General features: G+C 40.7%; 2 protein-coding genes across 2 annotated transcripts in view; one reads left to right on the top strand and one right to left on the bottom strand.

Annotated features, from left to right (window-relative positions):
- Positions 1–12924, top strand: part of LOC117743616 (collagen alpha-1(XIX) chain) — a 91599-nt gene extending 78675 nt beyond the window's left edge. Inside the window, exons 40-50 of the mRNA XM_034551244.1 lie at positions 933–986; positions 1343–1387; positions 1699–1743; positions 1841–1903; positions 2337–2372; positions 3896–3940; positions 4430–4573; positions 6814–6880; positions 6967–7104; positions 10272–10349; positions 12333–12924. Of these exons, the coding sequence (XP_034407135.1) occupies positions 933–986; positions 1343–1387; positions 1699–1743; positions 1841–1903; positions 2337–2372; positions 3896–3940; positions 4430–4573; positions 6814–6880; positions 6967–7104; positions 10272–10349; positions 12333–12433 (816 nt within the window). The 3' untranslated portion in view covers positions 12434–12924. The remainder of the gene's footprint in view (positions 1–932; positions 987–1342; positions 1388–1698; positions 1744–1840; positions 1904–2336; positions 2373–3895; positions 3941–4429; positions 4574–6813; positions 6881–6966; positions 7105–10271; positions 10350–12332) is intronic.
- Positions 12925–16621: 3697 nt separating this feature from the next.
- col9a1b (collagen, type IX, alpha 1b) overlaps positions 16622–24420 on the bottom strand; it is a 17586-nt gene continuing 9787 nt past the window's right edge. Inside the window, 24 exon segments of the mRNA XM_034551246.1 lie at positions 16622–17114; positions 17310–17387; positions 17471–17659; positions 18578–18632; positions 19364–19510; positions 19609–19641; positions 19762–19806; positions 19914–19949; positions 20145–20216; positions 20758–20807; positions 20907–20946; positions 20948–20962; positions 21050–21103; positions 21209–21253; positions 21831–21884; positions 22006–22059; positions 22139–22192; positions 22280–22333; positions 22421–22474; positions 22626–22679; positions 22802–22855; positions 24087–24140; positions 24240–24296; positions 24386–24418. Of these exon segments, the coding sequence (XP_034407137.1) occupies positions 16918–17114; positions 17310–17387; positions 17471–17659; positions 18578–18632; positions 19364–19510; positions 19609–19641; positions 19762–19806; positions 19914–19949; positions 20145–20216; positions 20758–20807; positions 20907–20946; positions 20948–20962; positions 21050–21103; positions 21209–21253; positions 21831–21884; positions 22006–22059; positions 22139–22192; positions 22280–22333; positions 22421–22474; positions 22626–22679; positions 22802–22855; positions 24087–24140; positions 24240–24296; positions 24386–24418 (1578 nt within the window). The 3' untranslated portion in view covers positions 16622–16917.

Below are 24420 nucleotides of genomic sequence, written 5' to 3'. Positions count from 1 at the left end.
CCTGCAAATATGAAACTGCTGTACCCTATTGTCTTGCCAGTGGGAACCTATGAACTCTTTCTGCACTTCAAATGCCCTTCCTCCCCGTACTAGTGCCCGAAAACACTCCACCCAGACATGGAAACAATTCTACGCCATCAACTTGAATTCTTTATTCTCACAGGGCCAATTGCATTTTTTATTGTTTTGTTGCACAGTGATTTTTCACCAGGATGTTAATTTGACATTTTAATAAATTGTGTGAGCGGCTTCAGTGCTGTGGTGGAATTGCCCCAATCTGTCTCACAGCTGATCCTCTGGCTGGCCCACTCTCCCCTTAGTCGCACTCGCTTATTCATGACAATCTACATGTGTGACAATTACCTGCACAATCCGTCTATGTCAGCACCGGTTGCCCTTCTATTCTGTGTAATGGCATCCATGGCAGCTTGAGCAAGATGAGGTAGATAGAGGCCATCACAGCACTAGGAATGGGTCTCTATTTTTAATGCAGAAAGCAAGTCTGATTCTGATTGTCAAATGGGGCTCTTTGTTATCCCTGCTATAGCCTCCAAGGGGTGACAGCATGCATCATGGGTCATATGATATAATACACACAGGTCGAAGTATCGTCCTCTTAGGATTAGCTTCATATTGACACACGAAGGGTTGTATGTACTAATACGTCACAGAGAATATCAAGAGGCCAGATGGAAATGTGCTCCTGCAGAACTGGATTTACTTGCCTTTATGTCGCTTTGATCTACATGTGCTTGTTTAATGTTTATTTACAGCATCATAATGATTCCATTTTCCTCCCAGTAGCTCATCACCAAACAGTCAAAAATAGCATCATTCTCGGTTGCAAAAAGGGTGAACTACCAGCCCTCAGTTGATACCAGTAGAGATTTCTTTTGTCTTGACACAGCCGGTGGTGTGCTTTTCTCTTATAGGGGGAACCAGGGGCAATGGGATTACCCGGGCTTGAAGGGCTACCCGGTGCCAAGGTAAGCAACAGTATCAGCCCAGAGAAGCGTCTCATGATCTGCCATGACCTAACCTGATTATATAGTGAGGGAAAGTGCCTTCGCTGTACTTCTTCTCATTACAGAGCATTCAAAGATGTTATTTCTGAAACGAGATATCCAGCTACATAACTATTAATAAGTGTGAAAGTGACACACAATATGGGTTCCTGTTGTAGTTATGAGTCAGGAAGGGGAAATAATTGTGTTTGGAATTCAATCACTTGTTTTTTGAAAATATATATACATATTTTATATATATTTAGGGGAATACTTGACAATGATGTATGTGTATTATTTATGTCATGTATCTGACAATACTGTAATGTTTCCTTCAGGGTGATAATGGTTTGCCTGGTCTACCTGGGATACAAGGTCCTCCAGTAAGTATTTGTTAGAGAATAATTTACGCCAACTCACACTCCTCCTTGCTGTATCATCTGGGTTGTTTAAGCCTGCTGCTGGCAACAATTCAATGATGTTTCACAAAGCACACAGCAAAACTGCCATAACACAACACCACTTGGATTAATAACTCGGACATATACCTTTGGTCTGTTCAGTGGATTCCCTGTGAAGCTATAGTAAACTGGTTGGTATATTATGAACGGGAGGCTGCAGAGGTGCTGTAGATATGACACCATTGATGACCTGTCAAACGCGGCCTGTTCTCTTCCTATGTTGTGATTGACAGGGGAAGCCCAGCACTCGTGGAGAGCCAGGGATCCCAGGAGAGCCGGTGAGCCTCACCCTCTAACTCTCTTTGAGCTGCCAATCCACGTGTCATTCCTTTGTCACCGCAGACTGACACATCGGCTGTCTCTGTTCTCTGACAGGGTGAGAGGGGGCCGCTCGGAGAGACAGGATTCCCAGGGCCCGAGGGACCCCAAGGTGTTGCTGTAAGGATGCTTAATGAATTCTGTTGCTTTTCCCTATAACATCACGACTAGCTGTTGCAACAGCCCCTTCCGGTAATGTCCAGGCTGCAATGACATTAGTGCTTTGAATAACACACTGCTCCTTTACATCAGAAGGTGGTTTTACTAGTATAGGGAAGAAAAAACTTGATGCAAAGACGATATGGATAAATATGTATGTTCTTTGGTCCTGTAGATGATTACAATCCTCTATGTAATTACCATCAGAGATGGTTTCTGTAATTTTCCCTGTTAGCGCACAATGGAACAGTGTTCGCACAGCAATCAGGATCATTATCCCTTGGTTGAGATATCTCATTAACTGTGGAGATTACTAGGAGTGCAACAGTGCTGATCCAATCGAAGGTGGGAGCGGATATAAAATGTCTTTGTTTGTGTTGCACTCCTCGAGCAGGGGAGACCTGGAAAAGATGGAACTCCTGGATACAAGGTGAGTTGTGCGAACACGTTGCAAATCCCCTTATAGAAAGTGCTTTACATCAGCCGAGCTGCGGAAAGATGGCACAGCAGATTTTTATCCCCCCCGCCATCCCTCTAACTACAGCATCCTGAGTGCATTAAATCTATTTGCATATTTGAGATTTTAATGATAAAAACTAAATGAAATGCTGCAGATTTAAGGCGTTGTTGACTTTTAGTCTTTTTTACACTCATTTTAGAGTTAATGCTTTCAGGCAATGATAAAATGTTTGTAATAGATGTCGGTAGACACTTAGATTAAATATGCATTTTCCTGCCTGACGAACCTGGCTAAAATTGAAACAAATACTTTTTGGTGACTGATCAAATATATTATACACTATGTACACAGACTCACACAGAATGGGTTCACAGCATGCAGAGAAGATCTGCTATTAATAGCTATTACTAACACATAATATCAATAATATCAAACTGGTTTTACTGTGCTGTTTTGCTCTTTGGTTTACAAATATGTTTTGCACCTTAATGACAACACCAACAGTTCATTGTTTGCCTATTATTTGTAGTTAATATTCTTACACCAAAATATCAGCATTGCATAAAGCCCTTATACAGCTTTGCCCTCATGTCTTTCTGCAATAGTTTCAGACTTTTTGGTGAGGCAACAGTGCCATCTAGCAGGTGGTTTGCTCCTCTACCCAGAATCTCCTTGCACACTGCTTTGAGGTTTAATATAATACTCAGGGAAGTACATTACAGTGGGCAAAATGATAGATTTAAGCCTCCCATCAGGCATTGGGGAATACAGAGTACTGCAGATTAAAGCAGGCAGGGGAGAACAGCATCACAAAGAGATACCCGTTTTAACCACATCATGCCAGATTGTCTTTTGCATGGCTCCTGTAATCCAGCAGGAAATTGAGACAAAGATGCTCCCAGAGGTATTGCTGTGAGCACGGTAAAGGGAAGCAATGAGGAGTGACAGGGAGGGATTGGAAGACACAAGATATTGTGACATGAAGCCAGAGACTTTCTCTCCCAGCTCCCCTATACAGTAAAGACAGCTGGTGGGAAAGCAGGCTCTTCACAAACAAACACAGGAGTGATGCAGAGAAGCTGTGACATTGCAGAAGGTGAAACACTGCACAGGGAGATATTATACAAGCAGTACACCTGAGCTGAGTAAGAAGCAATCAATGCACAGTTATATGAAATGTATACATTTCTCAAAGTCAAGTAAGCTTGCTCACAGCTTTTTCTTCAGTCAACAGAACATAAACATCTAGAGTTGATATGAGCAAAATGCCAATATGTGGGTTTAAATACTAGAAATATCTGCTTAATATGTACAGATTATATAATAATGGAGTATTATGCGTGCCCCTGGATGTTACTGAACATTAATACTTTGTGTGAGTGAAAAGCTTCAAGGTCAGCTTCATTTCTTTTTCTAATTATTTAGTTATTACTTCTTTACCTTTCTCGTATGGCAACAATGGCATTAAAACATGTGTATCTGCTTTTTCTAAGGGCTCTACTGGTACAACAGGGGACAGAGGATCCAAAGGAGAACGTGTAAGCAGCATCATTCCTGTTTTCCTAAAAAGAAGCTTTTCTCGTGACTCAGACTGTAATGCACAAAAAAGGTTTTGATGAATTGTAATGAAAGTCTTCACTTAAGCACAAACACGACTAATCCCCACAAGCACGTAAGCATTAGATAAAGGCATTTAACGCTCAGCGCAGTTTCCTATTGTATTTGCAAGGCCACATTAATTGAGCTCTGTCACACTCACGCAGTAATCTTTTGCAAATAGAGAATTTCAAAATGAGGCTTTTAACTTCATAGTTGGCAAATAGAACCTCAGGACAGGTGAGTCGCTGGACATTTAGGCAAGAAAAAGTTTTTAAGCATGTTAAGTGATACAGCTGTGTAGTCAGGCTGGAAAATAGTGACAGGTGCAGTTTATGTCGGCCAGGAAATGCGTTTTCTTTTCAACCCAATGGTTTGGCCAGTACTACCATCATACAAAGCTGAGAGATGTCTGGGCTTCCTCACTGCAGGGTGATACAGGGATTCCTGGAGAAAGAGGTGTTCAAGGCGAGAGGGGTCGCACAGGGGATTTTGGCCCGATTGGACAGATCGGACCACCAGGTCAAAAAGGAGATAGCGGCTCTCCAGGACATTTGGAGAAAGTAAACCTCTTGGTAAGTTGTACATTTGCATATGCCTCGAATAACAAGAAGAGTCTCCTATCAGCCTCCTTTCCTGAGCTTGTGTAACTAGTTCAGTTCTTAGTCCCTGTATGGAAAATGATGCAGCTACATATTTCTGCATGAAACATCAAACGAGGCTGTGCATGGGGAGGTTGCTGTTCTCTTTCTGCTCAACGCTTCCCACTCCACAACCAGGCGCCACAGAAGGTCAGAGAGGGAGGAATATGGAGACAGAGAAAAAGACAGAGATATGTGGGCGTGCCTGGAGTGAAAACACCTCCGTGTGTCACAGACATTTTACTCATGCTGTACGCAGTCACAGCGGTTGCATAACATTCACAGCAGTGATGGAAACCATTTGGAAATATGCAAGATCTACGGCTACCATTGTTTGCCATGGTTACGCCTGGAAAGCAGACGATGTTTGAGTGGCAGAGCATATACATTTTTTGATATATTTAGAGGCAGTATGAACGGCTACATTTTTCATCGTAGGCACAGACTGATTACATTTTATACCGAGCTGGATTTGAGGTACAGATTTTATATTATAATGCAAGGTAGTATTTTGCTGAATAGTGTTACTCCCAGAACCCAAAAGCACAAATTCAGAAGCAGCTGAGCGTCCAAAATACTTTTAATCAGTTCGAAAAACAAACAGGAGTCAGGCAGGCAGAATTAAACAGGCTATGGAACTTTTGATAGCTAAACTCTACAATCTGTCAAAGGGTTGGGAATCTGTGCTGGTAAAAGAATGAGTGGCTGATGAGGATAATGAGGTCAAGGGCAGGTAAGCTCAGGTGAGAGGACTGAGGTGACTGCTGGACAGATGCGGTAACGACAGTAGAGTCTGGGTACTTCCCAAGTCTCTTATTTGTCATTTCCTCGCTCCTCGCTCCTCGCTTGAACCGGAAGTTGTTTTGCACCTCCACATTGACGGCCGTCCCAAAGCTCTTATCGAGGAAGGATGGAGGAGGAGCAATGAGTGATGCATCTGACACGCCCTCGACACGCCCGTTCCTTGTTAATCAGTTATTTGATTGGACGCTGCAGCTGATTAGACTTATCTGATTGTTCTCAACATCACTGGAGTTTCATACCAGAGTGAAGACGGAGCAAAGAAAAAAATAATTGTCTTTTCATTCCATCAATAACTTACGTTTTACATAATTAATCATAATTTCCAGTCAGTCACGTGATTCCGATCATTCCTGAGTGTCGGGTTTGATGAGTCATGTCATTTCAATTTCCCCCAAAACATTGAGCTTAATAATATAATGTTTGTGTTCAAGATAAACCATAATCATATTCTGGGTTATTTAATAATGATGTCATAATCAGAATTTCTTAACATACAGACGCAAATAATTCATAAATAAGACATGTCATTTCTTCCATTTGTGCAAACATACAAAATATCTGAAAATACATTTCTCTCTTGGCCAACATAAAGTGATTGTAGTAATAATAATAATAAAGTGATACAGATAACAACAACAACAACAACAACAACAACAACAAATAACATGTAGACAACATATAAGTTAAGAACTATAAAAACTATGAAACTTTACATTCATTCTACACCGGTAGAAATTGGTTCTGCATTTATAAACAGGACACAGAACACAATAAATACTCAATGCAGTTTCTTAAACAGGTAACAGGCTACAGAGAGAACACATCTCTACTTGACACTGATGATAACTGTCTTTATTAGTATAAGTGTCTTTATTAGTATAAGTACACTGATGATAACTGTTTCTTTATTAGTATAAGTGTCTTTATTAGTATAAGTACACTGATGATAACTGTTTCTTTATTAGTATAACTGTATTTATTAGCATAAGTACACTGATGATAAAAGTCTCTCCAGCTGTTCAAGCCGACTGACAGCTGATCCAGCTGTGATCAGCGGCCACTGTCATCAGAAACATATGTTGCTTCACGTGATGCTTTTTAAATTTCTTTCCTCGGTATGCAATTAACAGACTTGGGATGTGCCCTGAGTGATCAAGCATGAACTATAGAAAATATGAAGGTGAACTTGTGACGGAAGATTTAGGAAAGAAACAGCCGTAATATATCCTCCTCGTTATTGTTTTCAACACAGATGGTTTAAAATATTAGTGGAGGTCTTTGAGTTGAGGAAGCGACCTCGCCCGTATCTCCTCTGCTGCCAATTCACTGTGAATAAAAGACATTTGTATTCTTTTACACTGCACAAACAGGGTGATCCCAGCTTCATGGAAGAATTAAAAATGTTCATCAGAAACGAAGTACTGAGGGTCTTTGAAGGTACAATTTTTTCCAAATTTTGTTTTTCTGTTTCTTCTGCACTCTGCATTCTGAATGTTGATTTTTTTCTTTTACTTAACTCGTAGAGAAGCTATCAAGCGCTGCCATGCAGCAGAAAACACCTGCAGGGATCTTAGCTTCACAACTCCATGGGCCTCCGGGACCTCGTGGAAAAGACGGATTACCAGGAACGCCAGGAGAGCCCGGACCTCCTGGTCCTCATGGTAAGAGCTCAGGCTGCCAGATTGAACGGCTGGATGTTCCCTCCATCCTAGGAAAATTACCACTTCTGTTAAAATATGAATTACAAATAACACTGCAACGTTAAAATACACCAATTAGTCCAACTATGTGCTGTACCACACATATTTAAAGCAGGCAGCCTTTACTAATGCATACACAGAGCTGCAGGTTGACATGAACGATGCAGAGTGAAGCACAACATCCTTCAGTTCAATTTGTTTTTCTGTACATAATGAGTTGGCTTGGAGCTGGATTGGGGTGGGGTATCAGTATAGGTTGACACATGTATTTTGTACGGATTCATGGGTATTTTTCTCCTGCTTAGACCCGTATATCAATGCAGACTGAGGGGCGGGGAGCAGAGGAAAGGCCAGGAGTGTGGTGCACAGCAGCTCTCTTGGAAATATGAAGACATATGAAGAGTTGACTGTGAATAAGAGACAGTATTATCAATGTGGACAGGAAAGAGCCCCAGTATTGATACCTCACTCCAGGAAAGAAAGCTTCTGAAGTAGAAAAGGAGCAAAGTCAGGAAAGAGGGTGGACGTTCTTTATCAAACTGACACAACTTTCTGACTGCTCATACAGTACTAATGGTTTGCTGGTCAGGTTTTATACCTCAATCTTGCGTAGAATTGTATTGTGTCCGCAGCAGAACTACGGTGCCTTAACCTTTGAAGAGGAGGAGTGTGTTACGCGTTGGTGTAGATGAAAGCACCACTGTATTGGCCTTTCTCACTGTATCTACCTCACATTATTCAAGACCATTTACATTTTGAACCCACTGTTATAACATAAAATGCTGCTTTCATTCATGAATAATTAAAATAGTTAAAATAGGTAACTACTCAACTATGAATATGTGTGCTGTGTTAATGCTATTTGCATTTTTGTTTAGCTTGTTTTGTTTTTTTCATGCTTTCAAAGAGCGTTTTATAGGTGATTCTTAATGCAGCTTTGCAATAAATATTTATTGAAAACAAAGAGGAAAGTTTTTTTTTCCCCTTGATAAATCAAAAATTCAACAACTTCGTAATGTTTTCTTTTGTTGACTTGTGCCTCCACTCAGCTGGGGACAAAGTTTGGGGTAATATTTCCTCATTATTTCTCGTCATCCTCTGGTGGAGACTGTGCTCCTCTGAATATCCAACTTGACTTGTTCTCCAATACGCCAAAATGAATTGTTTATGGAGAAAAATAACCCCTCTGTTGAATCCTTTTTTTCCACGTGGTTTGACTTCACGTGGCTGAAAGTCTCAAGCTGTTAGAGAATACCCATAAGGGCGCATGCTGAAGAGCATAATTTCTTTTTTGTTTGTTTTTTTCCCTCCCCTGTGTTGTAATTGAGGGTTCATTTATCATTCTATTCATCTTTTATTTTTGAGAGCGCAATGAAAAGACTCACTGATGTTAGTTATGGTGGTTAAGTGCATTTCATTATTTCAGCTATTTGTTGATTTAACATAATTTTTATTTTGTATTTTGGTGCATTCTGTATATTTATTAATACTAACTGAAACAAAGTGTCCGTTTTTCTATCAGGCTATAAGCTCTGCTTTGTGCTGGAAATTATCAGTAAATATTCCACAGTAATTGGAGCAGCAGATCCAAAAAAGGTGTTTCTTTTTTTGTAAGGCATAGCATGAATATATAAATGTTGCTGTTATTGCTATTTACAATAGTGTGCAACGGGTGCAAGGCTGCAATCCTATCAATTAATGATTGGAAAACCACTCTATGGCAATATTATTTTCTATTAACGTATTTTGTCCATTAGTGCCCAAAGACAAATGTTGTTTTTTGCCAAGTGCAGACCCAGAGTAGCATTTTCAATTTATCAGAGTGTATAAATCCACCCAAACCTATTGCCCTGTGTGTTATTCAGTATTTTTTTAAGGTACAGGGCTATTTTCTCCATGGATTGTCTCCTCCCTGAATGCCCCAGGCTCTGTGAGTGTTGAAAGAAGTGTCATTATCGTGGCGATGTGTGGCCAGACCCTCTCTCTCTCTTTGAAACCCAGTTTCGGCGCATTCATAAGCCTTTTTTTCTTAGATTTTCTCTGACTTGTAAGCGTTGAAGCGTTCCCCCTTTGGGCCCGGCAGTGCGATGCTTGATACTCCTGTCAACGTTTCTGATGCACTCAATGCAACCGCTGGTCCTGAGACTCTTATTACTTTAAGTGCCTCGTGGGGAAATATGCTCACAGCCCCTCAAATTCTTCTGTGTATGCTGCTGTTGTGGACTTCTGAAGACTCCCAGGCTTTGCATGGAGTGAGAAAGCCTTTGAATAACATGTGTGTGAGCATATTGTTACAATGCACTTGTTGGCCTGACTTGAACATAGGTGTAAATGCTTACATTTTGTTTGACTCCTTGTCGTTGTGTTCATCTCTGCTTGTTCTTTCACATTAGAGGTGGTCATGCAGCAACCAATCCCCATCATATTTCAACATTTCAACACTAGATAAATAGTTTTTCCTGTGGTCAAACAGAAAAAAAGCTTTATGATCATGTTCATGAATTACATCCAGTGAATTACAGGTCTTGGTTTAGTTTTCATTAATCAACATGATTTTTTTTCTGCATCTGATTGTTTTCTTTGGAATGAAAAACCTTTTTACTCTCTGAATGCCTTTCGTGGCCCACATATCTGACCTGTGATTGAAAAAAAAAAAGAAAGAAGCATATTTTCTAAAATTCTTCAAAGACATATGCTTGTGTCCCTATTGTTGACAGAAAGCTGTACAAGCTCACAACAACTTCTTTGAACACCAACTTAAAGATGGCTAGTTTGATGATTCACATTTGGAAAGGATATCTTTACATCTTTCATTATTCAGAGGTTTGGGATTGAAACTTGGAATCCAGAATGGCCCGTTTCTACATCGAGCTGCTTTTCTCAAACAAAGTGCACACTCGATGCCTGACCTTGCCATTGTATTGATGATATTTCATCAAGTCGAGTCCCTGCTCAGATATAAAGGTTGAAGCGAATCCATGTCTTGAGTTTGATTTCACCATGTACTGACATTTGCACTAATCTTACTAATTGTGCCAACACGCTCCGTAAATATGACACCCCACAGATTTACTTCATCTTCTACTACAACATATTTTGCTCAGCCTAAGTTTTGTGTCTGTCCTCAGGGTACAGGGGTCAGAAAGGAGAACGAGGTCAGCTTGGTCTGGGGTTACCAGGAGACCCAGGATCCGTGGGGCAACCAGGTAAGGGACATCTTCTTTAGTAAGAATCTGAATAGAGGCTTGAGCTATTGGTTGACCAGTCCAACAGTCCACCATCAGTGGTGATGGTGGACTGGTGGACTGGTGTGTCATGCTCTTTTTTTTTTATTAAACATTTTTCCCTTTTGCTGCATACGCTGTTGATTCAACTATTAACTTAAACTATACCCATTACTGTGTAAATGAACAATGAATCAAATGTGTGTCGAGTGAAAAGTATCATTGATTGTGTTGAACCCACAAGAGACATTGGTGAACGTGTAGGAGCAATATGCTGCTAAAAAGAGATTTATTTTCTCAGGAGTAAGTGAAGAACAAACCAAAGTTGAAAAGAGAAAAAGAAAAAAGTGATTGCGCTTACTTTCATCAGGTGCAAACATACCAAATGAATGGTGTAATATGTCAATGTTTTTACAGCCTATTGTGCTGCCTCCCGGCGGAGCGATGAGAAGTGGGATTGCCACTCGATTTTCAGTATACCACTGAACCTTAAGAAACTCCTCCAACTATGAGTGTGCATAATGTATGCAAAGGGAACTTGGCTGTAGCTCCTCTTCAAAGGACAAATCGCGGCTGTTAAAAAACATCTTCTCCAGGAGCGCTCGGTGATCGGAGGCACCTTTGGCACAGCTGGCAGGGTTTGACTTCAGCTGGCTCTTGGAAATCATTTTAAAGTTGAACGAACTGCCAGTGTCTGGCCACGGCTTTGGCTCACTTCCTATCGTCCCTCTACATCATTTTTATCAGCCAAACTTTCTGTCACTTGGCCATTATAATGAGCGTGTACCCCTTGAGTTCCACATAGAGCAGGCTCCCCCTGGACCACCTGGGTTCATGGAGACTGTGACATTTAAGTCACATACAGGAGATGTTTCCGTGTTGTCGGTTCTCATTACGACGTGACAACACTGGCGTCTCGGTCAATGAAAACTGCTCTAGTATACGTGAGCATGGCCACCATTGCCTCTCGCTGTCTCTTTTCCTCGACTCTTTGTCCCCCCGGTACAGCCTGCATGGTGCTGAAGCTGTGCTCGCCTGCAGTGCATTGACTCTGTGCTCTGGCTAATTAGCAGAGTTGAGCTCGTAGCTGTAAGTAGCCACCGAGACACAGGGGAGGGGAACATTTTGTTATAATGATTGTGCACCTTTTCCCTGCTACCCCCACAGTGCTGTGAACAGTTTGTGTGTGAGCAGCTAAGTAGGAGATGGATGTGGCACTAATGAAAAGGGCATGTTGTGTTTTCAGAGGGAGGAAAAGGACAAGGCTGTACTTGCAATTCTTTTCGTATAAACTGTAGAGGAGCCGGGACTGGTCTGACGGATTTAATGGACACTCCGTTGGACTGCAGTGGAGATTGTATAGGCGGGTGTGTTGTATGGACAGTACACAAAACAAGCTGTTTGGCAACGTGAGATACTAATGTCTCATCTGCCGCGATGACCTCGCCATATTGGAGAGCGAAGGAAATGTACTTTCTCTCTCCTTCATTCTCATTACAGTGAAATTAAAGAATTGGTTAATTATCTCCGCCAGGAGGATCACGTGATCGGTCGCATGTGTTTCATGAGTCGATGAGTCTCCCATTCTGCTGCTGCATCGAACTGCATTATATTTAGTTTCCTCTTCCTGCTCATGGACTTCTCGTGATTGTTATGACTCAAAGCACCTAAATTATATGTTGCCCGTTTTATACTGCTATTTACATTTCTATATATACTATATAGCCATTTCTTCTTACTTATCCACCAACACGATATTTCTATTATTATGCAATGAGCTATTGTCGGCTGTTGTACCAACCGGATTTATCGGTCTAGCTCTACTACAAATATATGAGGTGGATATAAAGCATACTGTAGCATTTGGATTAAAACAGCTCATTTAACATATATTTTCATGCAATATGTCACCCTACTGAAATATGACAAAGTGCAGGAATTAATAATGACTGATTCTCTGTCAAGGCCCTCCTGGGATCACTACTCGGGGCCCTCCTGGCTCTCCGGGGCCCCGTGGATCTCATGGGACATGTGACCCCAGTGACTGTCTCCTTCCACCCCTTTGAGCCCAGCGGAGCCGCTTCCAGTACAAACGTCCAGAAGGTCGGCCTCGCTGTCTGTAAACTGCTTCCTCAGCTCTGGTTCATCGGACTGACTCCCAGCTGACCTCTTTTGATCACTTTACAAAAACAGTTGGACGAAGTCAGGATTATTCTTTAATGGGTTTTGTTTTCAATGGAAAAGAAAACCTTTTGAGGGTTTTTTTCTTTTCTTTTCTTTGTTTCAATGCTGTACTTTCAAGGCATTTCTTGCTTTCACATCCCCTACTGTGATGTAATGCATTCCTTGTCATCTCTCATTATGTCTTTCAAGACCATGAAATTACTTTGTTATATCAAGTTCAGTCCTGTCAAAAAACATGATCTTAATAGTTTGTTTGCCTCCGTAATAAGCATGCAATTTCACTCTTCTGTTCTAATTCAGATTAGCCAATGTGCTGGCAGGAGGTACATCTCACGTGTGTGTGTGTGTGTGTGTGTGTGTGTGTGTGTGTGTGTGTGTGTGTGTGTGTGTGTGTGTGTGTGTGTGTGTGTGTGTGTGTGTGTGTGTGTGTGTGTGTGTGTGCTTGCGTGAAAGAGATTAGCTGAATGAATATACTTTCATGTGGAGGTGTGAGAAAATGTTTGATTTTTGAAACTCCTTATGCAACCAAAGTGCATCAGATGTGTCTGATATGGAAATTATTTATTGAAAGCGTGTTCTTCAAGGAGGTACGTCAAGATGGTAATAATAATTGTAGTAAATGTAGCATGGATGCTTAGTAATGTTAGTACTAGAAGTTGGATTAATACATTTCTGGATTACTGAGAGTTGTATGAATTATCACTGACACATTTGCAATGTGCATGATGATCATTTTTTCAAAGAATCTGCAGTATAATCATTGACACAGATGTCACATCCGTCTGTTGTCTGTAGGTTACACGTCGGTACTGAACGCCAAAAACCTACAACTCATACTTTTCATCTGAAACTACTGTGTTTGTAATACATTGAGGGCAGATTTGAAGAATGTACTTTACATGTTGTGTTTATTTAATGAGTGTGACCTCATATTTGCCTTTACTGTTGGATTATTCTGAAGATAAGTTGATCAAGGTTTCTTCCTGTCTAATGGGGCCTGTAATGGGACCTGACATCATTACATGAGCAAGTTGTCATTGTAATGATCTGATAAGGTTCTCACTTATATTATCAGTGTGCGTGTGTGTGTGTGTGTGTGTGTGTGTAAAAGATGGTGATTATTAACATTTACTGTTTACATAGTGTTGTGTATGATAATTCCTCTGGTTTATTTGTATATTTTTGATTTTTAGCCACAAAGAAAGGATATCGGACTACTTCACTACAACTTCAGATGTTTTCTTTTGTTTAAACATGTGCTCATTATTGTACTTGAACTTTCTCATTGTTTTCACAGTATCATGGTGTACATCCTGGTTATTCACTCATTGACCAGCACTGCGTGTTATTGTGGATTGTCTCGCAGTTTTGATTTATGTATTTGCTATAAGGTTTTAAAGCCATTTCAATGCTTTCAACTAATTTCAGAAGGTTTTGAGTCAACTTTACCTAAACAGGCCATACCACTATGTAGATTATTCAGTAACTCAGTACAATGTGAAAATGGGCAGGCTTTCTTCAAGACATAAAGACAAGCATTCACATTTTATATTTATATCAATTCTCAGTTTGAAGATTTTCAAGGAAATGTTTTTTCATCCAAAAAGTAAACTTTACAATCACACTAAAACATTGAACTTTTCTATATTGTCTTTGAGCTTTCATTTTGAGTACTGTTAAAATGTTGACTCAAAGGCTTTAATTTTACTTTTCAGTGTCCTCTGGGATTCATGTTTGAAAGATTCTGTGGGTGTATCTGACATTTTGTGACGTTAAAAAATGCTTCTTTCTGTATATCATCCCTGAAGATCTGTTTGACACTTTTTGTAGTTCATCATACTTAACATTACATAGGAATTAAGAGTCACATCAGTTTTCGTAGCATGCAGGCTTGGTTTTTTTCTCTGATAAGTTGTATCCATGGTAGTGGGTCTAATTTAAAATGGGTATTGAATCAAATGTCTGCCGCTGCCTTCATTTGTGAGTTTAAAGAGCCCCCTGCTGGACGTGCAGCATTTATTTACTCATTGCTTTTAATGTGAATGGAAAACAATCTTTCTTTGGGTAATAGGCGACATAACATCCTCTCCTTGTCTTTGCTTCTGCCCTTTTATCATGCCAATTTATAATTGGTTTAATGGGTTCCACCTGGAGACCATAACGCCGACTTTGACCAAATTCAAATGTGGCAGCATCGGTCGAATAATGTGATCTCAACTTTTTGGTGTACTGATAAGAGCAACTCTGCATATATTGAATTTAGCTTGAATTTATATTAATGTGCACCAGTTTGTGACTTTAATTTAGCTAAATGATAACTAGAGAGGACACAAAAGGGACGCTGACGTCACAGCCTACTTCACTAGCAATTTGGTGCCAGATATTGTTACATCTTTCCAAGTTCAAATCCTTTTATTCTAAGTGTAAAGTGTTGAAAGCAAACTCAAAAGATGAAGGTTGAGGCATCCTTCAAAGAAAGTGATATTAAACATCCAAAGATAGGCCTGTCAAATAATGCAAAAGTGCTTTAAAACAATACATTTTATACATCCGCATATTTCATTACTGCTTTTTTACAGTAATGTAAACTGATCCTGTTGCAACATATAATCTAATTTTGTAAATAAGCTTGTAATAAGGGGGTCCCTCGTCTTATAAGCGTCTGCCTGCTGCTCTCCCTGTAACTCCTCTCTGCTCCTCCATAAGCTCATGTCCTGCTGTGGGACACGAATGTGTGTTTTTGAAAGTCTTTGTTTTGTTTAATATCTACCTCAATCTTGGTTTACCACATGTCTACATGATGAGCTAATTTAGAGAGTAAAAATAATACCACACGATAATTGACACCTCATTTGCATGTAGAAACAGTCCTGGATGTCGACATCCCAATACTGCAAGTCGACTTCCTGGACTTGATAAAGAATGGTGGGGTGGGGGGGGGGGGGGGGCGGGGGGGGGGGGGGTCAGTAATTATGCTGTCGTGGACGATGATCCAATGTGTATGTGGTTACCAGGTATCAGAGGCTATATTTTACACCTTTCTTTGCTGCATCTTTTATTAACACCTGTTAATGGCACCTGTGCATTAAATGGGATTCAGTGCTTTATTTCCGGTGTTCTTGAGTTGTGTTTTTTGGGCTATAACACAGCCTTGCTTACAGGTTTCTTGCAAGAAGAAGTAAAACATATTTTATGATACACTGTGTGTGCTGATTGGCAGTTATTGTTGGAATATTAAGTTTGTGTTAACAACATAAACTCCTTTAAGAAGTTATATCATGTGTCTGTTCAGTTGTCTTTAAAATGGAAGAAAGTTTATTAAACATGAATGAAAATGCAAATACATGTTTAAACGCTGTTCTGAATGACATTTTTGAGTTTCAAAGTTGATACTTGACCTTGGAAAAAGCTTCTGACAAAAACAATCTCGCTAAAGATACATTTAAAACTGGACAATTCCCATCAAATGATCTGCATCAGCAAAATGGTGTTGGCCCAGTTGTTGAAAAGTAGACTAGAATGGACACCTCGAGTGGGCAAACTCCATCTGCTGATGAAGATCTTGTGATATGATCAAAAGCTGTTTTGTCAGCTGAGATATCTTTTAGCATTTTTAGCATTTTTCTCGTATTTGTCACATAATTTATCATCACAAAATTATACCAGAATACAGAATGCATTAATCACTTCATGTGTTGTTTTCTTTATTTGTAACAGTAATGAGGATCCCCCTCATCCCTACAATATATTTCCATATATGCACGACTGCACTGTCATTATGTACAATGAGGAAAAATCTCACATCAGGTTGTTTTGTAGGAAATATAATGAACCCCAATTCAAACAATTCTTTTTTTCTTCCTTTTTTTTTTTACAGATTTATAAAATGTTCAAAAACTGAAGTCAGTGTGACTTCTTAGCTTTTTGTTTTTTGTTTTTGAACAGCAACGCTGGAACACAGCCAGACATGTAGGAGCTTTTATTGAAGAAACCTGTAAATGGTGAGCATGAAAAGGAGATGCAGGCAGAGGGTACAAGGAGAGTGGAAAAAACAAACATCTCTGGTCCTTTCGTCTCATAAATGTGAGCACAGCTTCCTGAAAATGTCAAAACACCTCTCAGGGAGAAAAACACAAAGAACAAACGAGATTGTTGCAGCACATCAAAAAGAAGTTTGGGTTTTTTTTTTCATGAAGAGGCTGGCTGATGATGGTGATATGGCTGGCACAAAACATGCTCACAAGACTAGAGGTTAATGGGTGGAAGGCCCCACACCGACCGCAGGCCTTGGGAAAGAAACTGTGAAAAGTGTTGTGTGCTCAGAGGAGCTAATCCAACAGTCTTTCTGTCCATGCCAGAGTGGCTCTTAGTTCCCTGCAGGCCCCTTCACATCCAGAGACTGATGGGCAGCCCCTGCCTGGAGGTTGCAAGCTGACGGGTCGCAGTAACCATTGGGACCGGCATCACCGGGAGGCCCAGGTACACCCGACTGTCCAGGAACGCCGGGACGTCCCCTCTGCCCGTCCCGACCATCCTGACCGTAGCCAGGTTTGCCTGGCTCACCTGTGACCACAGCATGCATGTTAGGATGCAAGTTGCTCGATATGAAGGATTGGTTCTCATTATTTATATCTATTTTGTACTACAGTCACGTGCCCTTAAATACATTTTAAAATGTTTGGTTGTTATAACAGCTAGACTCGCAAAAGTGTACCCTTTAAGATAGAAAGGCAAGTTTAAAATGCAAAATTGACTCACCAGGAAGTCCGGGAGCTCCTGGCTGACCTTTAGGTCCTCGTGCAGTGGGCCCCCTGGAGCCTCTGTCTCCCAATTCACCTGGAACATGTATTACGTAATGAAGATATTTGTGCACAAACATGTCATTGTTTTTATTTGATGCGTGCCAATACATCCATTACCTTTGGGTCCTTTTATTCCAAGATGTCCTGGTGGCCCTTTGAGTCCTGGAAGGCCTCTTGCTCCACCCTGCCCAGGGAAACCATTGTCTCCTGGAGGACCAGATTGCCCTGGAGGTCCAGGTTTTCCAGGTAAACCAGCCGCGCCAGTCTCTGGCCTCCTTAAACTAGCAGCTAACTGGGCCAGTTGTTCTGTTGGAGTAGAAAGAGGATGGTGAACTTAAATAAATTTAAATGAAATGTACTTCAACATATGCATAACTAGCATTAAGACATTGAATGTTTCCAGTTGTCGCTGACAATTATCAAGATACTTTTTATTACATAACACGTTGTTAGGAATCCTGCTGTAGCATAAGTAAGCTCATCTCTGAAAGCCCCAAAGCAACACTCATAGAAGAGATAGTCCAAAAGCTCTTCTACTTGAGTCAGAGTGAAGCAGAGCGAGGTGAAACTGTGGTCACGATATCCCTCGAGCTTCTCCTGTTTTTCAACATCTTTCTATAGAACCTTAGTAAATTGAGCAGAAAAGAGATAATACTCTTTATTCCAGGCAATCAGCAACAGGAAATGTGCGTTCATGGTGCAAAGGATCTAATATTAATCTCCTGCGACTTCTTCTTGCAGCATGATATTCTGCTCTTGAGTTTTTAGTTTTCTGGCTCCTGATGAAAATTCATGCCGCAGCTGCATGACTGCTCTTTTTTTTTAAATATTTCCTTGCCAAGCAGACTCTTTGCTTGGAGTGGAGGAGAGCTGGTCTGCTGAAGGTGAAATGAATTGTCCAGCACATTAGGTATAAATAAAAATCCTGAGTGTAGGAGATGAGTTGTGAAGACAGTTGTGTGTAAGAGCAACAGCATGAAGAGAACAGATGTTGTGACTTCAGAGAAACATTTCAAAAGATGGGGATATTTCATTCATCACATTAACAGAGACTGAAGCCTATTTCATGTTTTGGTTATCAGGCCGTCTCTTTGTTGAACTACAAAGCCGCCACCCAGATCAATGAGACAACGAAGGGGCGTCTCTATGTGTGGTTCTGTAATGAGGAAAGATTAAAGTCATAAAATGAGGCACAAGGGAACGATAAATGGGGTCAGTTCTTACCTTGCATGACTCGCATGCAAACTTGTTTGATGTGTTGATCGTTTGGCTCTTTACCCTAGAGGAAAAAAAAGATGACTTAATAGATTTCACGACAATGTCTAAAACATTTACTCTCGAAACTGCACAGCGCTGTTATCAAGCGAAAACTGCACTCTTCCTGTTTAACTGACCTGCTTTCACTACATTTCAAAGGTTACTTTGGTGGAGAACATTCTGCCACCTTTGAGATTCCACAAACTAGGACTCCTTTATTCTCTTAAGAGTAGAACCTGACTAGTAAGACATGTTGAGAAGACGAGTAGGCAAGAAGAAAGGTTTTGAAAGTAAAAACGTTGAAGTGACATACCTGTACAGGATGCCACTTTATTTTCCAAGGATGGTGAAGTCATGACCCGCCCTACTCTGCCTCTGATTGGCTAGTCATACTTTTCACCTTCGCTGCTTAGGTTTAGGTATAAGGAGGGAGATTGGTGAGGGTTACGGTATGATGATCAGGTTAAGCCAATCAGAGGCAGGGTAGGTCGGGACAAGCTGTCGCCATCCTACGAAAATAAATATTGAGTACAGGACACATGGTCCAAGTACTCACCAAATTCCAAGTTGTAAATAAATTAGATTAATTTTGGAAAACAAGTGACAGAGGAGGTTCAAATCTCTGAACTGTAATTGCTCCCAATACACTGAATTCAGTGCGTAAAAACTCAAGATTTTGGTACAGATATTGTAATTAACCTCAGACACCTTTTTCTAAAACAAATTTCCTCAGGGTGTCAATCTTGGACCTACCGCGGGGCCCTGGGACCCTCTGACTCCAGGAGGACCCCGGTTCCCCTGCATGCCCCTCGGTCCAGGTGTGCCAGGCGGCCCCTCGATTCCCGGCTGGCCTCGACTCCCCTCAGGACCTCTTTTGCCAGCATCACCGGGGTTACCGACCTTCACAGAAATTCAGACCAGAGAAATGTTTTGAAGCTGCAGCACTTCCTCAATCAAAACACTGAGACACCAAGTTATATTGATCTGTTTGAACTCACCTCTCCTTTAGATCCAGATTCTCCTGACTCACCCTAAAAAACATTTGATATAACACATAGAGCGGAAAGGACAATTGCACTCTGGTGAGATTCTCATCTTTGATGAATAGTCAAGTTAAAATTAATAGTGTTGGTGTTGGTGTAACAACTTACAAGATCCCCTTTGTCTCCAGGGTTTCCCTCATCCCCTTGTGTTCCCTATGAAAACACAATCTGTAAATGATCTATGCAAAGTAACCCACTTTGTATTTAAATGCAGTATTATTGTTGACAGTGAATTAATATCTAGTATGAGGGTTTCATACCTGTTCTCCTATGGGTCCTCCCTCTCCACGTTCTCCCTGTAATAACCCAGACCAATTTAGAGTTAACTTGCAAAATGATCATTTGTGTTGTGAATATTCTTTTCGGCCACACTAGAGGGAGCTGATCAGCTGCTTGTGGTTGAGTATTAATCTCTCTCTTACTGTTTGAGACAATTAAAGTTCAACCCAAGTTGAAAAGGTCTCTGAATGTGAACCGTGTGGTTTTCTTACCCTCTCTCCCTTCACCCCGGGGAGGCCAGAAGGACCAGGGAGACCGGGAAGGCCGGGGTCACCTTTGGGTCCCTACGACAAATGAACACACACATCTGATGAGTAGAAACATCTAAGCAGGTGTATATACAAGGTATGTTGAGATCACAACCACATTTCAAAGACAAAATGATGCACTTACTTTTAAGCTATTTCATAAAGCTGTTACCATGGCGGAAATTGCTAAAATATCAAAGTTATAGTTATAGTAAATTAACTATAATTGTGGGGATGTTTGTGTGTGCCATTCCCCCTTTGATCATGAGCGACTGTCTGAGGAATGCCAGCCGAACAGAGAGCTCATTCAGCCTGCTGCTTACTTGTCTCCCCTTACTGTGAAAATAGACCTCATGTGAGATCCAGCCTCAGTCTATTCTCTGAGACATTCCAGTGAAACAACAGCCAGGACGATACACTCTGAGGCGTCGCTCCTCCTTCAGCTCCATTCATTCAAAGTTTAATGTAATCTGGTTGCTAAGTCTTTATTTCCAAAATATAGGCATGGATCAAAAAATAGAGTTAAAATCTAACATTAATCTAATTGTTCTCTTCAACTCTTGTGCTAATTACTTACCCTGGCACCTGGCTTGCCAGATGAACCTATAGGGCCTGGTACTCCGACAGCTCCCTGGGAAGAAGAGAAAATAATAAGAAAGTAAAGGTTAAAATGAACCTTTGAACAAAGTAAAAACAGTAGTAATTCAAGCAGGAAAAAATACTCACAGGTTTCACCAATCGGTCCAACAGGTCCTAGCTCGCCCTGTTTCTCCGCGCTCACCCTGAGGTGGGACAGTGAAATGACACAGTGACACAACAGACATGACGAAGGTCACGACAGTGTCTTAACATGTGCAGCTTGTACTTACTGCTTTGCCAGCAGGCCCCAATGTTCCTGGGAGGCCAGCCAGACCAGCGTCTCCCTGTGCAGAAACAAACAAAGTTGCTTTCAGACTTTGACAATTTAGAAAAACTAAATGAAAGCAAGAAGCAACTGATCATATTTAATAATTGATGGAGCAAACAACCTTAAGGCCACTCAAGCCTTTTGGTCCAGGTGCACCAGGCAAACCCTAAAAAAGAGAGAGAAACGTCTTAAAGAGATGCTTAAGGAGAACAATTTTTCGCAGGAAGCGTCATTTGTAAAAGAAAATGCAGCTCGCTGTTAGAAACACTGGAACATAATGAAGGCTGAGAGGATAAAAAATACATTTGGTTTGAGTTTTTGACCCAAACAAGTTTTAAGTGAGAAACGTGATCTGGATATTTCAATTAGGTAATGACTTTCTCGCCTACAACATATTTCTTAATGCTGCCACGGGCTGCTCGTGTTCGCCAACCTTTTCTCATTAGTGCCTTTCATTAAACTAATCACAGATTAGTGGGCTGGAAAAACTTTCCTCAGATTAATGTCTCACAGCATAGCCTGCTGTATGTGTATCATATCACAGTGGGATGGAATTTAATGGTATTTCTATGAAAGTTCAACCTACGGAAACTTTATTGTGTATTATAAAATAAGAGATATAAATGCATTGTAAGCACCATAGCTATCGTGCTGGCTGGCTATCGTGCTTTAAACCGCTCCTGAGGAGTATACTCAGGTGCATCCAATCAGTCAGTAAGTTTGGGGTCAAAGGTCATACTCACAGGAAGCCCCTGAAGTCCGACCTCTCCAGGCACGCCTGGCTTCCCAAAGCCTCCCTGCAGGGAAACCGACAGTTAAAGAATGAAGCTCCAAACAACAAAAGACTTAATGGGAATACATTTAAAGATTAGAAAGTGGACCAGTTTTATTAATAAAGTAGCAAAACATTTTCTCTACCTTTGCTCCAGGCATCCCAGGAATACCCTCACGACCGTCCACACCCGGCAAGCCCTGGTGATAACAAGCACTGAAATAAGCTGTTGTGTCAGAATAGTTGGGCTCTATTTGTCATCATTGATCCGACACTCACAGCATCTCCTTTGGGACCAGGAACCCCTGTGATTCCTCTCAGCCCGAGAATACCCTGAAAAACAAAGCAACAGTACATTTAGTCACTGATGAAATGTTTATTTCTTCACCTTAAAAGTATGTTATTAATGTGTCAACTTACCGTTCCACCTTTAGGGCCGAGCTCGCCCGTCACGCCTCTCTGGCCATGATCCCCCTGAAATAAGGCATTGAATCATACGCAACTCAATCGTACTTCATTTGCTGCCAAATTGTAAGCATGTGTATTGTTGGAGAAACTTACAGTTGCACCTGCAACACCCTGGGGACCTGGATCTCCATCAAAACCTCGAGTTCCCTGCCAGAGAACAATATTAATATTGGTACTATAATCTGTTAAGATGATAAACATTTTATTAGATATCTATTATGGAATTCACAAGTTCTTTTAGAAGAAGCTGACATATATTGAAAGCTGCTAGGGGTTTAGAAATCAAAGGAACATTTACCAATTCACCCTTGGAGCCTATCATTCCCATGGCTCCACGAATTCCCTGAGGACCCTGAAAGAACAAACAAGAAGAGCCTGAGCAGGAGAAGGAGAACCTGAACAAACTAACTCAGAAGACTATAATATCATATTATAATAATATTAATATTAATATTAATAAATGGGGTTTCTAACCATTGGTCCTTGAGAGCCGACCTCCCCAGAACTTCCCTGGTCTCCCTCCTCACCCTGAGTGACCGAAAGAGAAAAGAACATTAGCAGAAAAGCAGCAGAAAGTCAATCAGATGAAACACCGAAAAGCAAATTTACCTTCATTATCTAAGTGAAAAAAGTTAAACTGTGTGTTAATTAGAAAATTAGACAGCCTTCCTGGAATGCGTAAAATAGCCACTTATTTTATGGATTGCACGGGGGGGCAAAAGCAGATCAATTTAATTCAAATTTTCCTTCTACTGCTTTGCTCATTACAAATAATTGATACGCTGGCTGCGTGGTCGACAATTTCTTTATTTAATTATGTGCATTAGAAATGGCTATTAAGACGTGTAAATAAAACATAGCTAATAATCAAATAATACACAACAAACGGAAATGATTGATATGAAATGGGTTGCATTTGTTTACATTATGAAATTATGATCCTGCTTGATTGTTTGATGTTAAGAAATTCTCCAAAGAGTGAAAGATGAAAGTCTGATTCAGCCAGACTGTTGAACTATTAATAGAAATGTTTGATTTAAAAAAGGCTAAAAAAGTCTCCCCGGATTGTAATAGATCTTATGATATTGTTAAATGGAACGTATATTTGTGTAATCTTCGAAGCACTGCATGTGTGTAACTGGGTCACACAATCAAACTTGTGCCAGGGTGGAATCTTACTTATAGTTTAATGTTCTTCTTTAATGTTACGACATTATACATGTTCAACATCTGGTTATTCTGTTGTGAGCTGTAAACATCTTGATATTTGTGAGTGGAAAACAGGCAGATGGCCTCTCACATGAAAGTTTCAGTGAAGGAGAAAATCCTCGTGGAGGACGCGGCGCAGCCTGACAGTAAATCATATCCTGGCACGGGGTGATAAAGGGAGATAGGCTCAGACTCATTTCCATTTATATAGTGCATAGACACATTACAGGGAGAAGCTAGTTGTGCTTGAACATAATTTCAAATAAATCATTCTCCATGCTTTGCAAGAAGTCAGAGGCATTTCACACAGGCATGTTTCACTTCCTCTTGAAATAGAACAGCCGAATATTACTTGTCTCAAAGGTGCAAAGAATCCCCGTTTCACATTGAAGTCATGCATCATTTTTGCACACGTTGTGCCGTGTGTGACAGTTGTGGAGGAAAAGTAACTATTTATGCAGTTTTATGCGAGTATAAATGTAAACTGTTGATGTTTAAAACATTTCATATGATTATTTTTTTTTTTCTCCCTAAATGGAACATATTTTACCTTGTGCCCTTGTTTCCCGGGTTCTCCTGCTTCACCTTTTACACCTTTGTGACCCTTGAAACATACAGAGCATAAATAAAGCACTGATTAAAAACATTTGATTTTTTTGGGGCACTAACAGGATTAGTAGTGCGACGCCAAAACTCTTCTCACCTTCATGCCAGGAAGGCCAGGATGTCCCGAGGTCCCAGGCGGACAAGAGTTTGGACACTAAACAACAACATACAAGTCAGAAAATGTTCCTGACAATTTATAAATATAAATTCTCATTCATTATTCACAGAAAAACAAAGCTTTACCAGGTCAGCACTGCCTTGCATTCCAGCTGCACCCT

Source organism: Cyclopterus lumpus, chromosome 15 (assembly GCF_009769545.1).
Source record: "Cyclopterus lumpus isolate fCycLum1 chromosome 15, fCycLum1.pri, whole genome shotgun sequence".
Classification (NCBI taxonomy): domain Eukaryota; kingdom Metazoa; phylum Chordata; class Actinopteri; order Perciformes; family Cyclopteridae; genus Cyclopterus; species Cyclopterus lumpus.
This window is presented reverse-complemented; position numbering and strand designations above follow the sequence as displayed.